Raw genomic sequence first — 21,186 nt, forward strand, 5'->3', positions numbered from 1 at the left:
TTAGGTAATTATGCCTTGTCAGCAATTTGGACTGATTACTACCCTTAATAATGTTGGTGTTCCTCATGGTTCCTGTGCAAACAAAAATCTAGAGAGGCATTAACACTTACCAAGTAAAGATTGATTAGGTTGATACTTCCTGCAATGAAAACCAGAATGCCAACCTTGCCATCCATGCATATAATATTTTGTTCTTGAGCACTAGAGTACATTATGTAGGCTGGCACTCAGGAAATGCTGTACAGCTTCAAATGAAATTTGGTCCCATTTGCCTACTGAGGCAGGATGATTAGACTCCATGGCACTATTCCAAGAGGAAGAAGTTCCGCTTTCTTGCCAACATTCCTCCCTCTACATGCACCAGCAAGGGAAGATTAACTGCTTTTTTAAAATCACATTTAGTGTTCATGGGACCCTGTTGTGTACATATCAGTTGCCTGTTTCCAATACCTTTCTTCTGGAGTGTTATGAACCAGTGATAGTGAACTGCTAGCAAATACTAATCTTTTATTATAGAGTTTTATCATTAGGAAGTGATGGTTAAATTTTTAATGTTTATAAAATGCTGACAGGACTACCCACAATTTGCTAACTTTAAAGTGTTCTGAGGCAGTCCCGAAATCTCTCTGAAGTTTGTTATTGTACAGTTGCATAGCATTAAACTTGTAGTAATTGTCTCCATTCTGTGTCAATTATAATTATTTTAAGATATCAAATCGATACAACATCTGCATTAAAATTGAGCCACTATACTATATACATTGTATTGCTATGAAGACAGAACACAAAATGGCCAATAAATAAATAATAAATCTGGCCAAAGGGTATTATTGTGCTTGATTTACAAGATACTATTGCAGTGCATTGGATAAACTTGGGTGGGATGATGTGGTGCAGGAATGTAGCAGTAAAGAATAAAGAGGAATATTTTTCAATAAAATGGGGATACAATTGTTGAACAAGTAACAACAGAAGGTGATTTATGCAGACAAAATTAATAAGTTAAATCTCTGTCAGTAATATGGAAAGAAATCCCGTTTGTTTTTACATTCTATCTATTCAGGTTGGGGATGTAATAGTCAAAGTGAAGAAATAGAACCATAAATTATACAACGTGAAATATAGTCATTCAATCCACTGTGCCTTTCCTAACTGTTTGAAAGAGTTGTCTCAAATTACTCCCAGTCCCTGGTCTTTCCTCATAGCCCTTCTGCCCATTCAAGTATTTATTCAGTTCTCGTTTTGAAAGATAGAGTGGTGGAAACAGATTCAATTCTTTCAGAATGTGCATTCCTGATCCTCATAACTTGCTGAATAAAAACATTTTCCCTTATGTTGCCTCTGAATTTTTTTGTCAATAATCTTAACTGTGTTCTCAGGTTAATGATCCCGCTGCACTAGAAACAGAGTAAATAAGGAGAAACTATCAATACTCTTCTTCTTTCGAACACCTCAATCAAATATCCCCTTGATCTTCTCTGCCATAAAATGAACAATTCCTACTTCTCTAGTTTCTCAACATAACCATAGACGCTCATCCTCAGTAAATTCCATTAAATTTCCTCCGCAGGGGACACCTGTACAACATATAATTCCCTCCAGTCTGAAAATAGTCATTCAGTATGACTCTGCTTTCTATCCATTAGCCAATTTTATATCCATGCTATTATTATACAATGGCATGGTGGCACAATGGTTAGCACCACTCCCTCACAGGACCAGGGACCCAGGTTTGATTCAGGCCTTGGGTGACTCTCTGTGGAGTTTGTACATTTTCCCCACGTCTGCATGGGTTTCCTCTGGGTTTTCCAGTTTCCTCCCACAGTTCAAAGATATACAAATTAGGTGGAGTGGCCATGCTAAATTATCTCTTAGTTTCTCAAGACACGCAGGTTAGAGGGATTAGCTGGGTAAATACGTAGTTTTACAGGAAAGGGCCTGGGTGGGATCCTCTATTGCTGTCAGTGGAGACTCGATGGGCTAAATGGCCTCTTTCTGCACTGTGGGGATCCTATGATTGTACCTTTTAATGACAAAACTGTTTAACATATATCATAATTTGTCAAATATGTTTTGAAATAGTGTTAGCACAGCAACTCACTGAGACTCCTTCAGTAGCACCTTTGAAACTTCTGACCTCTGCCACCTAGAAGACAAAGGCAGCGCCATATGCAAGTTCCCCTCCAAGTCACTCAACAGTCTTACTTGGAAGTATGTCATCATTTCCTCACTGTAGCTGGGACAAAATCTGGAACCACCTCCCTAAAAGCACTGTGGGTGTTCCTACACCACATGTCTGCCGCAGTTCAAGAATGTAGCTCCCCACCACTTTATGGATGGCTTGTAAATGCAGGCCTTGCCAGCAACACTCTCAGCCCATGCAGGACTAATTAAAAATAGCTACCCACTCCTTTATACTAAAAAGAACACTGGCGGAATTTTCCCATCGTGCCCTGATGAGAATCATAGTGGGAGGGCAGGCTGTGCAAGGGTTTGTTGACCTCAGGCGGAAATTTCTGGCCTTGAAGCGAGTGCGGCCAGAAAATCCCACCCATCTAGTATTTTATTGTCTTTTAAAAATCAGTGCTGGCTTTCATTTATTAATGCAGTTTTTTTTCCAAGTGCCAATTAACTTTGTCTAAATCGTTGTCTCTAAAAGTTTCCCCCATCACTGATGTTAGGCTGACTGGCTTGTAGTTGCTGTGTTTAATCCTCCTTTTATTTCAATATGGGAGTAACGTTTGCAATCCTCCAGTCATCTGCTATCATTCCCATATTTAAAGAGGATTGAAAGATTGTGGCTAGAGTTTCTGCAATTTCTGCTCTAAATTTTGAATATTTTTTCTTCTTCCCTGTAGTCTTTCATTTTTATTATATGTCTGTACAAGGCACTTAATGTGGTTAAAATGACATTTACATATAAGAAAATAATTTTGGTTTTGATTAGTTGACCTTTTCCTTTTATATTGGTAGCTGTTCCTGACATAAAAAACCATGGCTTTTTACGAACATCATGATTTAATGTTGTTTGTTTCTTCTTGCCACTTGTATGTTTCTTAACAGTTCAGTTGCAATTTGTTGCTGTTTAATGCATACTTAATTTGAGTTAATTATTTTATTTGTTCATGGGATATAGTTGACAGGTGGTATTTATTGGCATGAGGATATTAAGAGTCAGGGTAGGTCTGATACCATGGAAGTTGTAGATCCTGATCCCAAAAGACACGAGCACACCAGTTCAGTTTTACAACAGTCTGGCAGCTTCCATGATTGTGTTAATTTGTGTCAGCCCAGATCTATTGAGACTGCCTATTTTTCATAATTTGCCATTTTGCGATTTGAATTCATAATATTTGTGCTATCAGTCTACTATCATAAACACTTGGCTCATACTCTATTCCATGACAGTATGACACAGAAATTCGTATGATGGCAAATGTGGTGCCTGAAGTGTGACAGACAAATGTATGCTAGCTGTTAAATATACATGAGTCAATCTCCAATGGCATTGTACACTAGGAATCCAGGGGTTATAAGTTAGGGTGTAGTTTGACCAAGGCATTATTTGTGAGATATTTCTCTTCAATGAAAGCTAATGGGCTGGGAAACATGAAAATGAAATATGATAGTACTGGCAGTGATAAAAAGATATGATTACAATGCCAAGTTTTGATCAGCATTTTCCATTTTCTGTGTGTGTGTGTACTGCAAAGAATTTAGAATGACGATGAATTGAAACAAATTGAATCAAAACAATTCCAGAAGCATGACAGAGGAGGTCGAAATTTGCAGTCACACCGTTTTTAATTTTATTGTCAATAAATATGAACGGAAAGACAATTTGTAAACAACCAGAGCGGTTTGGTGCTTTCAATCTTCAAGATGTCATTAATCATGTTAACATCATGATTGTACTTGGTATTCTTGAAATCTATGTCCTCAACAGCCTTTTGGCTAAGATGAAGCATCAGATCAAGCCCGAAATGGGATTGTCAGCTTGGATCTTGTTTGCCTCTCTTATGGGAATTGGGGTTTTTGGAGCAAGCAAAGAATGGATTTGGGTTTGCCCAGTCCATTCAGAGCACTGGCTTTATAACTTTAAGGATGAAATAATTAAAAAAAAATTCTTATAAAAAAAGCAAAAACTTGTGTCCATTCATTAGGTTTCAATGCTCTCAATATAATTGGAGTTTATGGTAAAGTATTGGTATAAATGTATCCGAAGATGTTAAGTGTACTCAGCCTACGATATCGCAAAAGTTTAGGAATATAATTTTCTGCTGTTTTTACTGCTGAGACACTGATGTCATAGATAAATGGGTGGCGTGGTGGCACAGTGGTTAGTACTCCTGCCTCACAGCGCCAGGGACCTGGCTTCGAGGCCCGGCTTGGGTCACTGTCTGGGTGGAGTCTGCACACATTCTCCCCGTGTCTGCGTGGGTTTCCTCCGGGTGCTCCTACCACAATCCAAAAGACGTGCTGGGTAGGTGCATTGGCCGATGCTAAATTCTCCCCCAGTGTACCCGAACAGGCGCTGGAGTATGGAATTTTCACAGTAACTTCACAGCAGTATTAATGCAAACCTATTTGTGATACTAACAAATAAACTTTAAAACTGGTATAAATGTACCCTAAGATGTGAGGTGTACTCAGTCCAGGATATTTCAGAAATTTAGGAAAACAACTTCATTCCGTCTTTACTGAGATACTGGTAAAAGTTGTGACTTTGGCTGTCCCTAATGAAGGTTAAAATCTGCCATAAACGGATCTCCAGACACTTTGTGGCTTAGATTAACATTGTAATACATATACTTTTGAACAATATTGTCCGAGCTCACGACCAACAAAGGTCTAAATATCAACAGCGCAGTTAAATTTACACTGAGCTGAAGCGCTTCACTCGTTACTATGGTTACCGGCGAGGAGCCATTCGGGCAGGCGGCCGCTGATCACGTGGCGGGCCCGGCTTCCCCGGATGCTGACAACATGGCGGAGCTGAGTTTGAGGGCGGGAGGTAGTTGAACGCTAGAGCGAAAGAGTCTTCTCGGCAGCGAGGCGATGTCTTACCGGGCCGCGGGGGTGAGCAGGGCGACGGATCTATCCCGCGAAGGAAGTTACGAGACCCCTCGCAGCCTGGAGGGTGGCAGTCCGCAGAGCGGGGCTGAGACGGGGTCAGCATCGTCCACCGACACCGACTCGTGCTCCTCCGAGTAAGTGCCAGGTTGAAGCGCGGAGCCGGCTGGTGTACTGCCAGCTTGTGGAAAGATCGTGCTGTCGTTCCTGAGGCGGGGACGGATCAGGAGATGTGTGTTCACAAGCTGCAGGAGGCACCGTGTAAAATCCGCAGTACAGGAAACACTAACATTCCTAATAAAGAGATACTAACATTCCCAATACAGGAGACAGTAACATTCCCAATACAGGAGACAGTAACATTCCCAATACAGGAGACAGTAACATTCCCAATACAGGAGACACCAACGTTCCCAATACAGGAGAGGCTGTGTAATATTCTCAATATAGAAGACACTGTAACATTCCCAATACAGGAGACAGTGCAAAATTCCCAATACAGGAGACACAATGCAAAATTCCCAATGCAGGAGACACTATGCAAAATTCCCAGTGCAGGAGACCGTGTGCACAATTGCCAGTGCAGGAGACCGTGCGCACAATTGCCAGTGCAGGAGACCGTGCGCACAATTGCCAGTGCAGGAGACCGTGCGCACAATTGCCAGTGCAGGAGACCGTGCGCACAATTGCCAGTGCAGGAGACCGTGCGCACAATTGCCAGTGCAGGAGACCGTGCGCACAATTGCCAGTGCAGGAGACCGTGCGCACAATTGCCAGTGCAGGAGACCGTGCGCACAATTGCCAGTGCAGGAGACCGTGCGCACAATTGCCAGTGCAGGAGACCGTGCGCACAATTGCCAGTGCAGGAGACCGTGCGCACAATTGCCAGTGCAGGAGACCGTGCGCACAATTGCCAGTGCAGGAGACCGTGCGCACAATTGCCAGTGCAGGAGACCGCGCGCCCAATTGCCAGTGCAGGAGACCGCGCGCCCAATTGCCAGTGCAGGAGACGGTGCGCCCAATTGCCAGTGCAGGAGACGGTGCGCCCAATTGCCAGTGCAGGAGACGGTGCGCCCAATTGCCAGTGCAGGAGACGGTGCGCCCAATTGCCAGTGCAGGAGACGGTGCGCCCAATTGCCAGTGCAGGAGACGGTGCGCACAATTGCCAGTGCAGGAGACGGTGCGCACAATTGCCAGTGCAGGAGACGGTGCGCACAATTGCCAGTGCAGGAGACGGTGCGCACAATTGCCAGTGCAGGAGACCGTGCGCACAATTGCCCGTGCAGGAGACGGTGCGCACAATTGCCAGTGCAGGAGACCGTGCACACAATTGCCAGTGCAGGAGACCGTGCGCACAATTCCCAGTGCAGGAGACCGTGCGCACAATTGCCAGTGCAGGAGATACTGCGCAAAATTCCCAAAACACAAGACTTTGTAATATTCCCAACACAGGAGTCACTCTGCAAATTCCCAAAATAGGTGACACTGTGCAAAACTCCCATTACAGGGGAGTTTTTAGCAAAATTCCCAATACAGGAGACATTGTGCAAAATTTCCAATACAGGTTTCACTGTAAAATTCCCAATACAGGAGACACTGCAAAATTCCCAATGCAGGAGACGCTGTAAAATTCCCAATACAATGCTGTTACTTGCATTGCAGCTGTCAACAGCTGCAAAAAGTTAAATAGTTCTACCATAACTTGTTAACAATGCTTTGGCCAGTGATCACTACATTACAGAATTATCACAAGTTATATTCATTGATTTGACTAGCAATTTCTTAGCTGGAAAAGTAGACGTACAGTGTGATTATTTGCAATGAGAGTTGTTTGTATAGTAAGTGATATATGAATGTTTGGGATATGTACTGCGGGGTGTGGGGGGATTAGCTCCTCCCCAGTGTGGAACCTGATTAAGCAGCTCAGGATTTGACTGTGGAACAGTGCACACCTGTAATAGAGTTTCCTAGTGTTTAAATTTGCGAGGCCAACTTTGTGGTTCTTCTTGCACAATACTTCATTAAATACATGTAGAACCAACTGGCGACAAGGCTGCTTTATGGCCTATGCATCATGCTGGCATTTCCATTCTGGGGGAGGGGATTGAGCATTGCTCCAGATTTCAGACAGTGCTGGGAAGGACTTGAAGCATGGCAACTCTGTGAAGAACTGGTAGGAGTGTTGTGACTGCTATTGCTTCATGTAAACAGTCTGTCCAGGGGAGGATAATACTTGCCTGGGAGCTGGCTGAAATGTCATTGGTCAAGGTTGGGAAGGGGGCTTGGGCTACAGCTGATGGCTGGGAAGGAGTAATAACTATGGTCGTCAAGGGAGTGGCATCGCTGGGGTGATATCAGATGAGACTTGTGCTGCAGGTGGCTGCCCATGACAGCTGAAGAAAGAGTTCTTAGTTAAAGGGAGTGGGAGAAACGGCTTTGGGTCGAGATTCATGCGACAGGAAAAATTTCTGCTGGCAGCAAAACAAAATGGTGACACAATTTGGTATTATAGGCTCCTTTGACAGAGGCAGAGAGCTGGATACCTTATACAGAGCACTTCAGTGCTAATCTGATGGCCAGTAAGGTGGGCTATGACTGGTTGTACTGGTTTTCTTAAGTACCATGGGGAGCAAGACCTTGCTATTTTCAGAAGTTTGGTACAATCTGAAAAACTGACTGAAAAGACTTGCCAAGAATTGTGCGATTTGTTAGAAGCTCACCACTCCCAAGTCATTGATGGTTGCAGAATGGTTCAGATCTTATAAGTGCAACCAACTCAATGGGGAATCCATTGCTCAATTTATTGCAACTCTGAAGAAACTGGCAGAGTACTGCAAGTTCGGAAGCGTACTCCAGAATGCCTAATGGGACTGGCTGGTTTGTGGCCTCTGGTATGAAGCCATCCAGCAAAGATTACAGAATTTAGAATTTAAGTCTGCTTTAGAGATTCTAACTTCTATGCAGTTGGCCACCAGAGAAGCAGCACTGTTGGGTGTCAGTGCCTGGGCGCATAAGGTAGCAGAAGCCTCGCAGAGTTCAGCATTGCAAGTGGAATGCCGCTGATGTGGCAGGACAGGCCACAGGGAGTCGAATTGCTGGACATGAGGTGCAGTATCGCAAATGCAAGCGAGTTGGTCGCATTGCCCATAATTGTCAGGTGCAACTGAGCCCAGAGAGAAGGAAACAAATGGAAGCATTTAGAAGGACAAAACAAACGATCCATGTTGCCAGCAATGACGAAGATAAGGAGTCAGCGGGTCTGTAGGGGAAGCAGCTGGTCTAGAGAAACAGTTCAGGCTGAATATTCTGTTGGTACAGGCTGATACCAATTGTCTCTGGGTTCTCACTTAACTGGAAGGAAAAACCATGAAAATGGAGGTAGATACAGGGAGGGCTGTGTCCTTCGTACCTGAATCAGTGTATAGGGATAAGTTGAAAGCCCTGCTATTAAAGCCTGCCAAGATAATACTGCAAACATACTCAGAGCATGTGGTACCCCTCAAAGGTTATGCACTGGTGAAGGTACAGTTGAGGACCAGTTTGCAGAAATGCCACTAAATGTGATAGAAGGTGACTACCCTGCGTTATTCTGATGTTCCTGATTACAGAAGTTGAAATTGAACTGGCCATAGTTAACAGGAGGGCTAACCCGAGCATGACTTTACAAGACATTTTCAGAAAATTTAAAGATGTTTTTCAAAGAGCCCTGGGAGAGATGAATGGTGTGTAAATTACTGAAACCAGTTGCCTGTCCTAAAAGTCTAAAGGCACATTCAGTGTCATAAGGTCTAAAGTGGAGGCTGAATTGAAACGGCTGGTGGATCTTGGCGTGTTGGAACCACTGACTGCCAGTGAACGGGCCACCACAATTATTTCAGTCTTGAAATCAGGTGGCTTGGTGAGAATTTGTGAAATTTTAAGGTGACTGTAAATCCAAGCCTGTGTGCATTCTAATACCCAATTCCTGTCATCAAGGATCTATTCAGTGACCTGGCAGGGAAAAATATATCTCCAAAATGGACCTATTACAGGCCTATTTGCAGATGGAGGTAGTGAAGGATTCACAGCCACTGATAACAATAGCCACATAAAGGTCTTACCCCTCTTTGCCATTTACATAGCATGGTAGCACAGTGGTTAGCACTGCTGCTTCACAGCTCCAGGAACCTGGGTTCGATTCCCGACTTGAGTCACTGTGGAGTTTGCACATTCTCCCCGTGTCTGCATGGGTTTCCTCCAGGTGCTCCGGTTTCCTCCCACAGTCCAAAAATGTGCGGGTTAGGTTGATTGGCCATGCTAAAATTGCCCTTAGTGTCCTGAAATGCGTAGGTTAGAGGGATTAGTAGGTAAATCTGTAGGGATATGGGGGTAGGACCTGGGTGGGATTGTGGTCGGTGCAGATTCAATGGGCCGAATGGCCTCTTTCTGTGCTGTAGGGATTCTATGATTCTATAACTACTATCCCAGTAAGTCCATATAATTCTTGCAAGTTTGCTCCTCTACATCCTTTTCGCTAGTTGGTGGCCTATGGACTACACGAAGCAGTATAATTACACCTTGATTGTTCCTTCGTTCTAGCCAAGTAGATTCTAGGAGGGAGAGGGGCTGTTGAACCAGGATGGGCTGAGGGACTGGGGGCAGGGTCCAGGGTGTGTGCTTGGTTGGGAAGTGTGCGGGGGATTTAAATTGCTTTTGTTGTATGGTTCCAAGCCCAGCGCAGTTGTCCAAGGGAAGTCAGCACTCCCGGACAATTACCGGGTAAACCCTTACATGGGAACTTTGTAGAAGGATTTTGCATCATTCGGGTACTTCCTAAATACGACATTGGGGAACCGGAACGTTATGGCACATTGGTTAGGCTCTGGAATGCACTGCTTGAGCGGGAGTTGGAGGCAGATTCAATCATGGCTTGCAAAAGGGCATTGGATAAAACACTTGAACAGAAAAATAATGTTGGAAAAGGGCAGGAAATGAGACTTAACAGAGTTGACCTTGCAGAGAGCTGGTAGGGACACAGTGGACTGAGTGGGCTGTTCCTGGTGCCACAACCATCCTATGATACTAGACCAAGTTCAGAGGGATAAATGACCACTCCTGTTTCATGTTCTTATGTTTGCAAAGAAGGCAGCCCTTTTCTGTTCTCTACATCATGCAGGGATACAACTCTGAGCCATTGCTCCACCTTTGTTTACAGCGTGTTTCTTTAAAAACAAGTTATTGATCTGAAACCAATAGTTAGATGTTAAAGATAAATGGATCATATAAATGCTAACCGTGGATAGCACATAATGTACAATCACTGCTTTTGCCACATCACAGTAGATGAAACAATGCAGTTATCTTTTGAAAAAATCAGTTTGAGTTGAAAATGTTGCCAATTTGCTGGGAAATGTGAAGATCTTTCTTTGTGCTGCTGATGGTGTTGAACTGAACCAGTTCCAATCATTAATTAGCATTCCCGTCGTGATTTAATTTGTTTTGTAGTTGGAATATATTTTCTTCAAATAACACATTTAATTTTATAACAATTTGCTGGTCTTGTATACTTGTATATTTAATGTCTTAGGAAATTTCTGGCTTTTCTTATCTTGCTACTTTTATTTGTGAAAAAGTAAATCTGTATTTACATTGTTATAACCAGATGAGGTGGATGGCCTGGAGAAGAGCAGCTTTTTGAAATACAAAATAGTTAGTTGGTTTGTCCCATGATCCCGTCCCTCCAGCTGGCCAGTTACAAAACATGGTCAGGGCGAGTGGATTCAAGGTCCATGGTGTACATGATTGGATTATGGCTGGGTGTATTCTTTTTTCAGCCCAAGTTCATTGCCTGAGTACCCAGGTGATTCTCCGAATGCTTTGGGAATGGGTTAGGTAATTAGCTATTCACACACCTTCAAGGTCTTTGTTTTTCATAGGATTTTCTAAATGGGTTGACTTCATTTTAATGGCTTTGGCATTTAAGTGCAGTGATGCAAATATCCAGCTGTCTTAGAAACTCCAGTTTCAAGTCTCAGTGGAAAACTGTTCACCCATTTAAGTGATCTCACAAGCTTTCGAGGTTAAACTCTTCGTCAGGTGAATGGAGAGTTCTGGCCTCAGACAGAGCATATAAAGCACAGACAGTTTACAGATTACTGATTAGAATGCGAATCTTTACACCTAACCTGCTATTCAAGTCTTAAAGTGGCCGACAATGTGAGTGGAAGGAACACTGATCACAGGTTAAAGAGATGTGTATTGTCTTCAGACAGTACAGTAAGTGAGGTTTTGCAAACCCAGGCAAGTCACGGGGGTTACAGATAGTGCGACATGAACCCAAGATCCCTGTTGAGACCGTCCTCATGCGTGCGGAACTTGGCTATCAGTCTCTGCTCAGCCATTCTGCGCTGTCGTGTGTTGTGAAGGCCGCCTTCGAGAATGCTTACCCGAAGGTCAGAGGCTGAATGCCTGTGACCACTGAAGTGTTCGCCAACAGGAAGGGAACAGTCTTGCCTGATGATTGTCAAGCGATGTTCATTCATCCGTTGTCGTAGCATCTGCATGGTCTGCCCAATGTGCCATGCTTCGGGACATCCCTTCTTGCAACGTATCAGGTAGACAACGTTGGCCAAGTTGCAAAAGTATTTACCGTGTACCTGGTGGATGGTATTCTCACGTGTGATGATGTCATCCACGTCGATGATCCGGCATGTCTTGCAGAGGTTGTGTGGTATTGTGGTCACTGTTCTCCTGAAGGCTGGGTAGTTTGCTGCAGTAAAAAGTCTGACAACACCAGGTTTTAGTCCAACCTATTTATTTGATAATATACTCGCAAGCTTTCGGGTTAGCCCCAATGGTCTGTTTGAGGTTGCGTGGTTGTCTGAAGGCAAGAAGTGGGGGTGTGGGGATGGCCCTGGCGAGATGTTCGTCGTCTTCAACTCACATTGTCGGCCACTTTAAGACTTGAATAGCAGGTTAGGTGTAATGATTCACATTCTAATCAGTAATCTGTAAACTGTCTGTGCTTTATATTCTCTGTCTGAGGCCAGAACTCTTCATTCACCTGACGAAGAGTTTAACCTCGAAAGCTTGTGAGTTTACTATCAAATAAATCGGTTGGACTTAAACCTGGTGTTGTCAGACTTCTTACTGTGTTTACCCCAGTCCAACGCCGGCATTTCCACATCACCCATTTAAAACGGAGATGAGTTTTTTTTGACTGTTATAGGTCTGTGAAATTCTCTTGCCCCAGAGTGCAGTGGGGTCTGCGTTATTGAACATTTTAAGGCTCAGCTGGATAGGTTCTTGACAGTCAGAGTTTAAAAAGGTGTAATGGGTACACAGGAAAGTAGAGATCACCATCTGATCAGCCATGAGCTTATCAAATGGTGGAGAAGGCTCGAGGAGCCAAATGGCCTGCTCCTAATTTGGGTGTTTGTCACTTAAAGCTCAGTGGTTTTAAGCTGGTAAAGAGTTTTATTTTATATAAAATATGACTTTGGAGTAGTATAATGACTTTCACAAATGCAGGATTCCCAATGAAACGGCTTTAGAGGTGTAGACTCTGTTGCGTCATAAAGAAATACTTTAATCAATCAGTAAGGTTTCACATACAACAAAAAGTTATAAGATCTGTCAATGGTGTTGGTTCGGAATAATTGTTAGCTTGTTCTTCAAGTAATGCCACAGGGTCAATTATATCCACCTATACATGAGATGAGATCTAATCTGAGAGACAGCATAGTATTACTTCAGTGCAGCATTGGAGTGTTAGCCTAGTTTGTATCAAGTCTCTGAAGTTTAGCTTGAATCTTCTGCGAAGCTGACATCTATGCATTCAATGATTATTATCTCTGCAGTGAACCTCTTTGGCATTATATTTTTCTGACCTTCAGAAGCCATCTCCATGATTTGCACTACATTTGTATATCCAGCATGAGAGTTGCAAGCACTTATCTCACACACCGTGTATCTTATATTCTGAAACTGGCAGAAATGAAGAAATCAAACAATGCTACAAATTAAGTTTGTCAATATCCAAATGAATGTATAATGATTAAAATAGGGCTACTGCAGATGCATCAGAATATGCTTGGCAAATGACAAGAAACACAAAGATTATAATGCTATAAAAAGTATTTTATTCACGTAGTTAATCATCGTATACATGCATGATTCAAGCAGCGCACATAAAACTGCCAAATAATGATACAGTTAAAGCGTAAAATTTAAGAATCCGAAAATCACGGAAGAATATTTTTGTATACTAGTTAGCATAACATCTGTTTTTGGAGTTAGCATAAGTCTTTGGAAAGTTACCATGATGGTTACTGGAATGAGAAAGCAAGTAACCCGGGGAAGATGGTAGCAAACAGATTGCATATGTTTCTCTAGTTAAATGCACACCAGCACTGATTTAGTAAGTGATTGTGTACAACTGGACTCATGTGCAGAAGAGAATTTCAGGCAAAGCACTTGGAATTCCACTGGCAAGAAAAATAATGAATATTTTGTTTATTTGCTTTTTAACTATACTACAGAAGAAAAGCTAGAAAGGAGAGCCATGATACAAGAAGATGCTTCCAAGTTCAGGGAGTTAAAAAATGTGATAATGGTAGAAAATTAAGAACATAAGAACATAAGAAATAGGAGCAGGAGTAGGCCATCTGGCCCTTCGAGCCTGCCCCGCCATTCAATAAGATCATGGCTGATCTGTCGTGGCTCAGTTCCACTTTCCCGCCCTCTCCCCATAACCCTTAATCCCCTCTCTTATCAAAAACCCATCAACCCTCTTCTTAAAAATATTTAGCGAGGCAGCCTCCACCACTTCAACGGGCAGAGAATTCCAGAGATTCACCACCCTTTGAGTGAAGAAGTTCCTCCTCAACTCCGTTCTGAACCGCCCCCCCTCTATCTTGAGGCTGTGCCCCCTAGTCCTACTGTCTTTTTTGAGCGGGAAGAGTCTTTCCACCTCTATCCTATCCATCCCATTCATCATCTTATACGTCTCAATGAGATCTCCCCTCATTCTTCTAAACTCTAACGAGTACAAGCCTAGTTTATTCAGCCTCTCCTCATAGCTCAACCCCCTCAACTCCGGTATCAGCCTAGTAAACCTCCTCTGCACTCCCTCCAAGGCCAAAATATCCTTGCGCAGGTGCGGCGCCCAAAACTGCACACAAAATTGTAGGGTCAGAGGGATAGATGCTGTTCTGTGCTTCTGTGCCAGGGTTCAGAGCATCACTTCAGGCTTGAGAAGAACATGTGGGTGAGGAAACAATAGCTATGGTCTGTGTAGGAACCAGTATTATAGGTAAAGCTGGAACTGAGACTCTGCTGAGGAAATGTGAATTGGGCTTGACATTAAAATGCAGATCCTCGCAAGTAATATCTCTGGATTATTGACTAAGCCGTAGGCAAATTGACAAACCAATCCCAAGGTTGAATGTGTGGCTGAAAGTGTGATGTTGGGAGACAGTGATTTAAATTCATGAGGCACTGGCACTGGTACGAGCAAAAGAGGGAGCTGTTTTATTGGCTCTCTGTCCTGGTGAATCCAATAACTAGGGCATAAATATGGTTTTAATGAAGGTAGTGAGGGAGGATTGATGAAAGCAGAATGTAAGATGCCAAAGCCATAGAGCAGGAAAGTAATTTATGTAAAATTCAAAGTGGATCGAAATGTGATAATATTTTAAAATGCATTTGACAGTGATTTTAGTTAAATCCAAAATTAGGGTCTTAAATCTGAAGGAAGCAACCTATGTAGTGTGACAATACTGTGCCTGTACGAAATGTATTTGTGTCATGTTTCTTGTGCAGGATTTGTTTTAGCAGTCAGTTCTATAAACGGGTGCCACTCTGTCTATGACTGGCAGCCCTTATTTTTACAGCAGCATACTTGATCTTAATTGCTTTAATATTTGTTTTAATCTGAGCTAATGCTCTTCTGTTATTTTATTATGTTCCCCTGGGGATTTTCAGAATAGAATTGATTAACAGGAAAATCATGTGACTGGGTGAGACTAGGTTTACACAAAGAAATCAAATCAGCTGCTGCTTGGGATCTTAGAGGTGGCTCTCTTTGTGTCTCTTTCTTCTCTCTGGATCTGCCAGGAAATAAGTCTTTTTTCTCTGGAGGCTGTTGTATGAGAGTCAGAAGACAAATGTCTTTCTATATCTGTCCAGGGGTTAAAATGCTGGAAATGTAGCACCCATGTGAGCATCTGTCTTTTTATTCTAACTGATTCTGAAGAAGGATGCATGTCTGTTGGGTTTATTGCTTACATTGGATCTATAGAGATAGCTAGCTGTAAATGTTAATTTTTTTGTTATATTTTAACAGTATTATTGAATAAAATTTGTTTTAATTAATGGCTCTTAGCGTGGGTCAATTGAATCATATGTTGAGCGAAACACCTTATGCTCGCTCTAATGCCAACATCAAAAAAAGGTTGGGGTCTAGGCTAACTTCTGATTTGATCCCTATCAGTAGTCATGAGTGACTGAAGTGGATTAGGAAAATAAAGGTGTGGCAATAATAAGCAATGGCAAACATTAAAAATAAATAATAATTTACAATAAATAAACAATTTCTTAAAGAAAAAAGAGATGGGGTGGGGGTGGAAATGGTCCGTCTGTGGCTAATGCGAAGTTCAAGGTAACGTTGGACTAAAGAAAAAGGCCTATAACATTGCCAAAATACATGATAAACCTAAGGGTTGGAGATTTTAAAATTCAGCAAAGAATGGCAAAGAAATCAATGGCAAGATAATAACGTGGAAGTGAACTACCAGGAGGCGTGAAAATAGATTGTAAAGTGCTATTAAAGATATGTATAAGAGATTGGCAAGAATAATGTCTGTCTGTTGGGCAGTGACAGGAGAAATAATAAAGGTGAATAAGGAAATTGCAGACATTAAACAAATATTTTTGGCCTCACCAAATATTTTTGGTTAAACTAAAATCTAAAATAGGCTGAATATACTTTGGCTATATATTGCACAAAGGATATCTTCTCTTTATTATTTCCAGTGTTTGATTCTAGATACAGTGTTGTCAGACTTTTTACTGTGTTTACCCCAGTCCAACACCGGCATACCGACATCATGATTCTAGATAGCCAGAGAGGTTTGTGAAGCTAATCTTTTGATACTTTGAAAGACAAAAGGGATACTAAATGTAGGAACTGCAATTAAGAGACACAAAAAATCCTCAAATGCAGGTTTTCCCATTTCAATAGGATGAGTTCCTTAATAGAAGTATTATCTTTGATAATACAACACTATTCAGAAGGGAGAGGCTAATCTCTAAGATCATGTCACAACCTTGATTGGATTGAACGCTAACCATAATATTACAATTCTAGCAATTATAATGTTATGATTTTTAAAAAAAAATCCTGGTTGTATGATTTGCTAGTATATTATGGAATCAGGTAATTCCATTGTCATTGACCGGAGTAACATAGATTATAATTTCACTGTACTAGTATGGATAAGTTATTGAACGGAGACCAAGTGGCTTTTTCATGGAGACAAAAGAACACCGAGGGATTAATGTTCTGTTGCGTCAGTGGTGGTAGTAGGTCGACCATGTTACAGTTAGCTGCAGGAAGTTCATGGCTCAGTGACAAGGATTGAAAAATAGGAGGGAACAAGATATTAATGACTGCAATTTTCTTTCTAAAATGAATATCTTATTTTTGCAACTTTAGACCAAGAGAGAGTTGAGAGTTTTAAGTTTTGAGGCGGTTGTGAAAAATTGCAGGATTCCCACCAGCCACAATGGTGGGTTTTCATAATGTATTGTCTGCTGAAGATCTTATTAAGTATTCATCTATGGAAAGACACAGGAATACTGGTGGGTGGCCTCCGATTGGCCTGCCACACGGTGATTCACTGCTGCTTTGCCTGGGCACTATATTTAAAGTGCAATTATACACACACAGACTGATGCACAGCAAGCAAATAGGTGCCAATCTGAAGAAGATTGAGGCCCCCAAGTTCAGCGGCACCTCCCTGGACTGCGTGTTGGACAGAGTTGATGCCTGCCATGGATGTTTGGAGGGTGGAGGGGGGGTATTTGCTAATGCTGTCAGGGAGGATTTAAACTAGATTGAATGGCAGGAGGATGGGAACCTGAGCAGGAGGACAAGAGGGAGAAACAAGGATAGAAACAAGACTGAAATGTAAGAAGCAAAAAGTAGAACGCGTGATAAACAAATAGACCTGTAAGAATTAGATCAGCAACTTCAAGGTATATTAGGAAGAGAGGCTGGACCCCAACTATTTTTCATTTTGGCATTAGTGCGAGGATAAGGATTTTCACTCTAGATGTGATTCTATTGACCCACTAGGAAGCTTTTATCAAAACAAGCTTTATTTAACAATATGGTTTAACTATAAGAAAATAAATTAGCATAACTTTTACCAATTGAAATACTTAAACATGACAAAATATAAATCTTAAACGCTAGTCCATCTCTATTAGTTCCAATTTAAGCACTATTTCTCATAGACGTAAATCTCTCTTCAAAGACAGTTGGCAAAGAACAGACTTACATGCTCGTATGCGAGCTGCTAGTCCAGCAACCTCCAGAACACCTCTGGAGATGGTATCTAATTCCTATTAGGCCCCAAACTATGGTCTCCAGAGAGCTAGAGAAGAGCTCCTGCTCCTTGCAGATAAGAGCTTCTGCTTCTTGCAAATCCAAGTAGAAACTACCTGTTTGTCTCTGTAAGCCTAGCTTTGCTATTCACATGGCTCTTCCTTGTCAATCAACTTAATTAAACTCTACTGTCAGATTCCAGGGGACAGTCCAAAAAATAAATAAAATTGCATTAGCTCAGATTAAAACAAACACCCCAATATCTAGGATCAATTATTTGTCTACATTCTTAGCAGGTGGGCTGCCTGGAGCAGACAGAGCAGCACCATTTAAACAGAGTTGAACCTTAACATATCCTTCACAAGAACTATGAGCTCTAATGAAGTGCATATAATTTTGGACAAAGAGGGCATCTGTTACCTGGATGCAGTTGTATGTGGAAGCTTGAGATCCTGAAGTCCCCAGGTGAGCCCTGGAAAGAGCCACTGGCGGAGACATTCAGGGTGGCAATGACTTTCGGAGCCATTGGCAACAGGTGTCCTCATAGAGTCATAGAGGTTTATAGTCTGGAAACAAGCCTTTAGCCCAACTTGCCCATGCTGCCCTTTTTTTTAAACCCCTAAACTAATCCCAATTGCCCGCATTTGGCGCATATCCGTCTATACCCATCGTCCTCATGTAACTATCTAAATGATTTTTAAAAGATAAGATTGTACCTGCCTCTACTACTACCTCTGGCAGCTTGTTCCAGACACTCACCACCCTCTATGTGAAAAAATTGCTCCTCAGGACACTTTTGTACTCTTCCCGCTCACCTTAAATCTATACCCCCTAGTTTTAGACTCCCCTACCTTTGGGAAAAGCTATTGACTATTTATCTTGTCTATGCCCCTCGTTATTTTATAGACCTCTATAAGGTCACCTCTCTGCCTCCTACGCTCCAGAGAAAAAAGTCCCAGTCTATTCAATCCTCCATGTCCCCAAGTCGTTAAGTCCTGGAGAAATTGGTAAATGTGAACCACTAGATCCCTGGACTTGCGGAGGCATTGGCATACTATTTCCACACGTTCATGGGGAAAGCATGCACATCCTGGATTTTGCAAGGTGTCTGTGGACAAAGTCTGTGAGAGCTACATCATTTTTTGGGTGGGCTCCTGCTGCTCCTCGTCCATGAGGGTGAATCCCTTGTCATTGACATGTCTGACACTTTCCTTGTCATCACCTTATTCTCCTCCCACTACTCCTGACTGCATGCAATTATGGTGGTAATCAGTACAGCATCCAATATCCTGATGGTCTTCTCTCTGCAGCATAAATGAGAAAAATAATGCTTCACCAAGAGGAATCCAAAGATCCTATTTATGTTAGGTGTTATACCATGTTTCTGGTGGTTGAAGGGGATTGGTAATGGTTGCTCTTGAAATCAGGACAACATGAAGTTGGTGATATCTTCCTACAGCTTATGGAGCAATTGGTAGTTGGAGCCCTGAGAATTGTGTGGAAAACTTGAAAACTCATAGTTATTCAAGACAAAGGAATTACTGAAAGGAGAGTGGATATCCTGGAAGTGGATCCTTACTGAAAACAACTGAGGAAAAGCATTGTTTGTAAGAAGATTCTAAAGTGAGAGTGGAGTTTGAAGAGCCTCATGTGTTGATCACCTTGGGGGAAATTTGAGGCAAAATCCACAGGATGCTATGTAATGATATCACTTGGTTTCAGAGTGGGGTGTTGCGTATAGTTAGCTTGTTGGATTACAGGGAGTGTTTACTGAAAACATAATGCAAGATATATTTTGTATCCTATGCTATCCATAAAATCTGTGTACATTTGTGAAGAAAGAAAGTATTGCGTTGTAGTAAAACTTTTCATATTTAATTTTTGTTGTTAAAAATAAATTATCAGTCTTGTGACTTAGTTCAACCACGTTTTCTAAAACAAAACATGGAAGTTAGTATTTTGACCCAGGGTTTCGTTATGGGACTTTTCCATACAATAGCAACATCAACTAGGATCGTAACACTTGCATGAGTGCCCTTTTTTGGTATGTATTCTATTCTACTACATTGTGAATAAAGAACTCAGAAACTGCCTCAGCTGTGCATCTCTTCTCATCTGGGAATAATCATCTGTTGGCTGGCCCTTTACTTGGCCTTAGAAAAGAATGCGTCATTGTCTAAGAGATGCTTAAAACTCACCAATGAGTTCATCCTCATTTTCATTTTTTGCTGCCCAGTTATTTCATATTGCAAGCTGGACTTTGGTACTTGCCTGTGTGAAGGTGGAAATTCCTCCCAAAAGCCTGGTGGAGCAGAATGTTGAAGCTTTTTTCACTCCATGTCCCTTCAATCCTTGTATTCAAATTTTGGACCCATTGCGATCGAAAATGTGCCTATGACCCAGATTGACCTGGTTCTCTCCCAGCAAAGTGTAGCTTGCCACATGTACCTCTGTGTAAACCTTGGGTGTGATTGCAGGGCATATTGATTCAACATCGGGTTGTAGGGAGGGGAGGATTCTGGTGAACACCCCTTTTAAGAAGTATGCATAACATTTCAATTTATGCTAACAAAGTTCCCAATTTTGAATGGTAAGAAATGCAGCCTGCCGTTGGCGGCTTGACCGCATTACCACAAGCTGACTTTACGATGTGCTATCGTGATAGTTTCTGCTCCTGCGTGCCATGATGCCCGCTTCAGAGAGGAGCTGAAAATTCCATCTCAAATCTTCTAATCGCCATGTTTTTTTGAGTTCCCTTCCCCTGCTCCAACTACACTTCTTGCAGTTAAGTAAAAGTAGGCAAGCCATCTAAAAGACAGTGGTTTTCATTATTTTATTTCTGATTGAGTGGAGTGTGTCTACATTATTTGTTCTATTGGTAGGATTAGAGGGAAAGTTGTTTCCTTCTTTAAAAAGACCATTCCTAAATTAGTCTTGCTCAGTTGGAAACATTAACATTTTCTCAAACCTCTGCCAGTGCTAGGGCATACTTCAGGTTAACTATTTATTCTTTCTTTCCTTTTAAGAGGCCACATCATCTTCTGCTTGAAAATTCTCCCTAGCGCCATGATTACAATTGGCAATTCAGCAACACATGAATGATCATGGATGTCAACACATATCTCTGTATGTTGGTGTTGTAATCTCTGCTGATTTATGAGTTTAAAGAAATCTGTTAAAGTAATGATTCTGTCATCAATCCTATGGTTTTTTTAAAAACATGATGTGGAGATGCCAGTGTTGGACTGGGGTGGACACAGTAAGAAGTCTCTCAACATCAGGTTAAAGTCCAACAGGTTTATTTGGAGTCAGGAACTTTCGGAGCGCTGCTCCTTCATCAGGTGAAGGATCACGCTCCAAAAGCTCGTGATTTTTTTAAAAGTACACTGATCTTCAGAATATTATTAGACTGTTTCAAGTCTTGGTTCAGTAAACTGAACTGATTAAAATACATCTCTCTGATGTGTAGGTATTAATATCTTGGTAACATGCCTGTGTGTGCTGTAGATATCTTTGAAGTTAGG

General features: G+C 41.9%; 1 protein-coding gene across 2 annotated transcripts in view; it reads left to right on the forward strand.

Annotated features, from left to right (window-relative positions):
* The first annotated feature begins 4,976 nt into the window (after nt 1-4,976).
* Nucleotides 4,977-21,186, forward strand: part of intu (inturned planar cell polarity protein) — a 97,800-nt gene continuing 81,590 nt past the window's right edge. Inside the window, exons 1-2 of one of the 2 annotated variants that reach the window (XM_080193759.1) lie at nt 5,141-5,210; nt 20,689-20,788. In XM_080193759.1, coding sequence (XP_080049885.1) covers nt 20,757-20,788 — 32 coding nt within the window. In that variant the 5' untranslated portion in view covers nt 5,141-5,210; nt 20,689-20,756. Of the gene's footprint in view, nt 5,211-20,688; nt 20,789-21,186 lie in introns of both variants that reach the window. The other variant, XM_080193748.1, reaches the window with a different exon arrangement.

The sequence above is a fragment of the Carcharhinus amblyrhynchos genome, chromosome 1 (assembly GCF_965287045.1).
Source record: "Carcharhinus amblyrhynchos chromosome 1, sCarAmb.v2.hapA, whole genome shotgun sequence".
Lineage (NCBI taxonomy): Eukaryota > Metazoa > Chordata > Chondrichthyes > Carcharhiniformes > Carcharhinidae > Carcharhinus > Carcharhinus amblyrhynchos.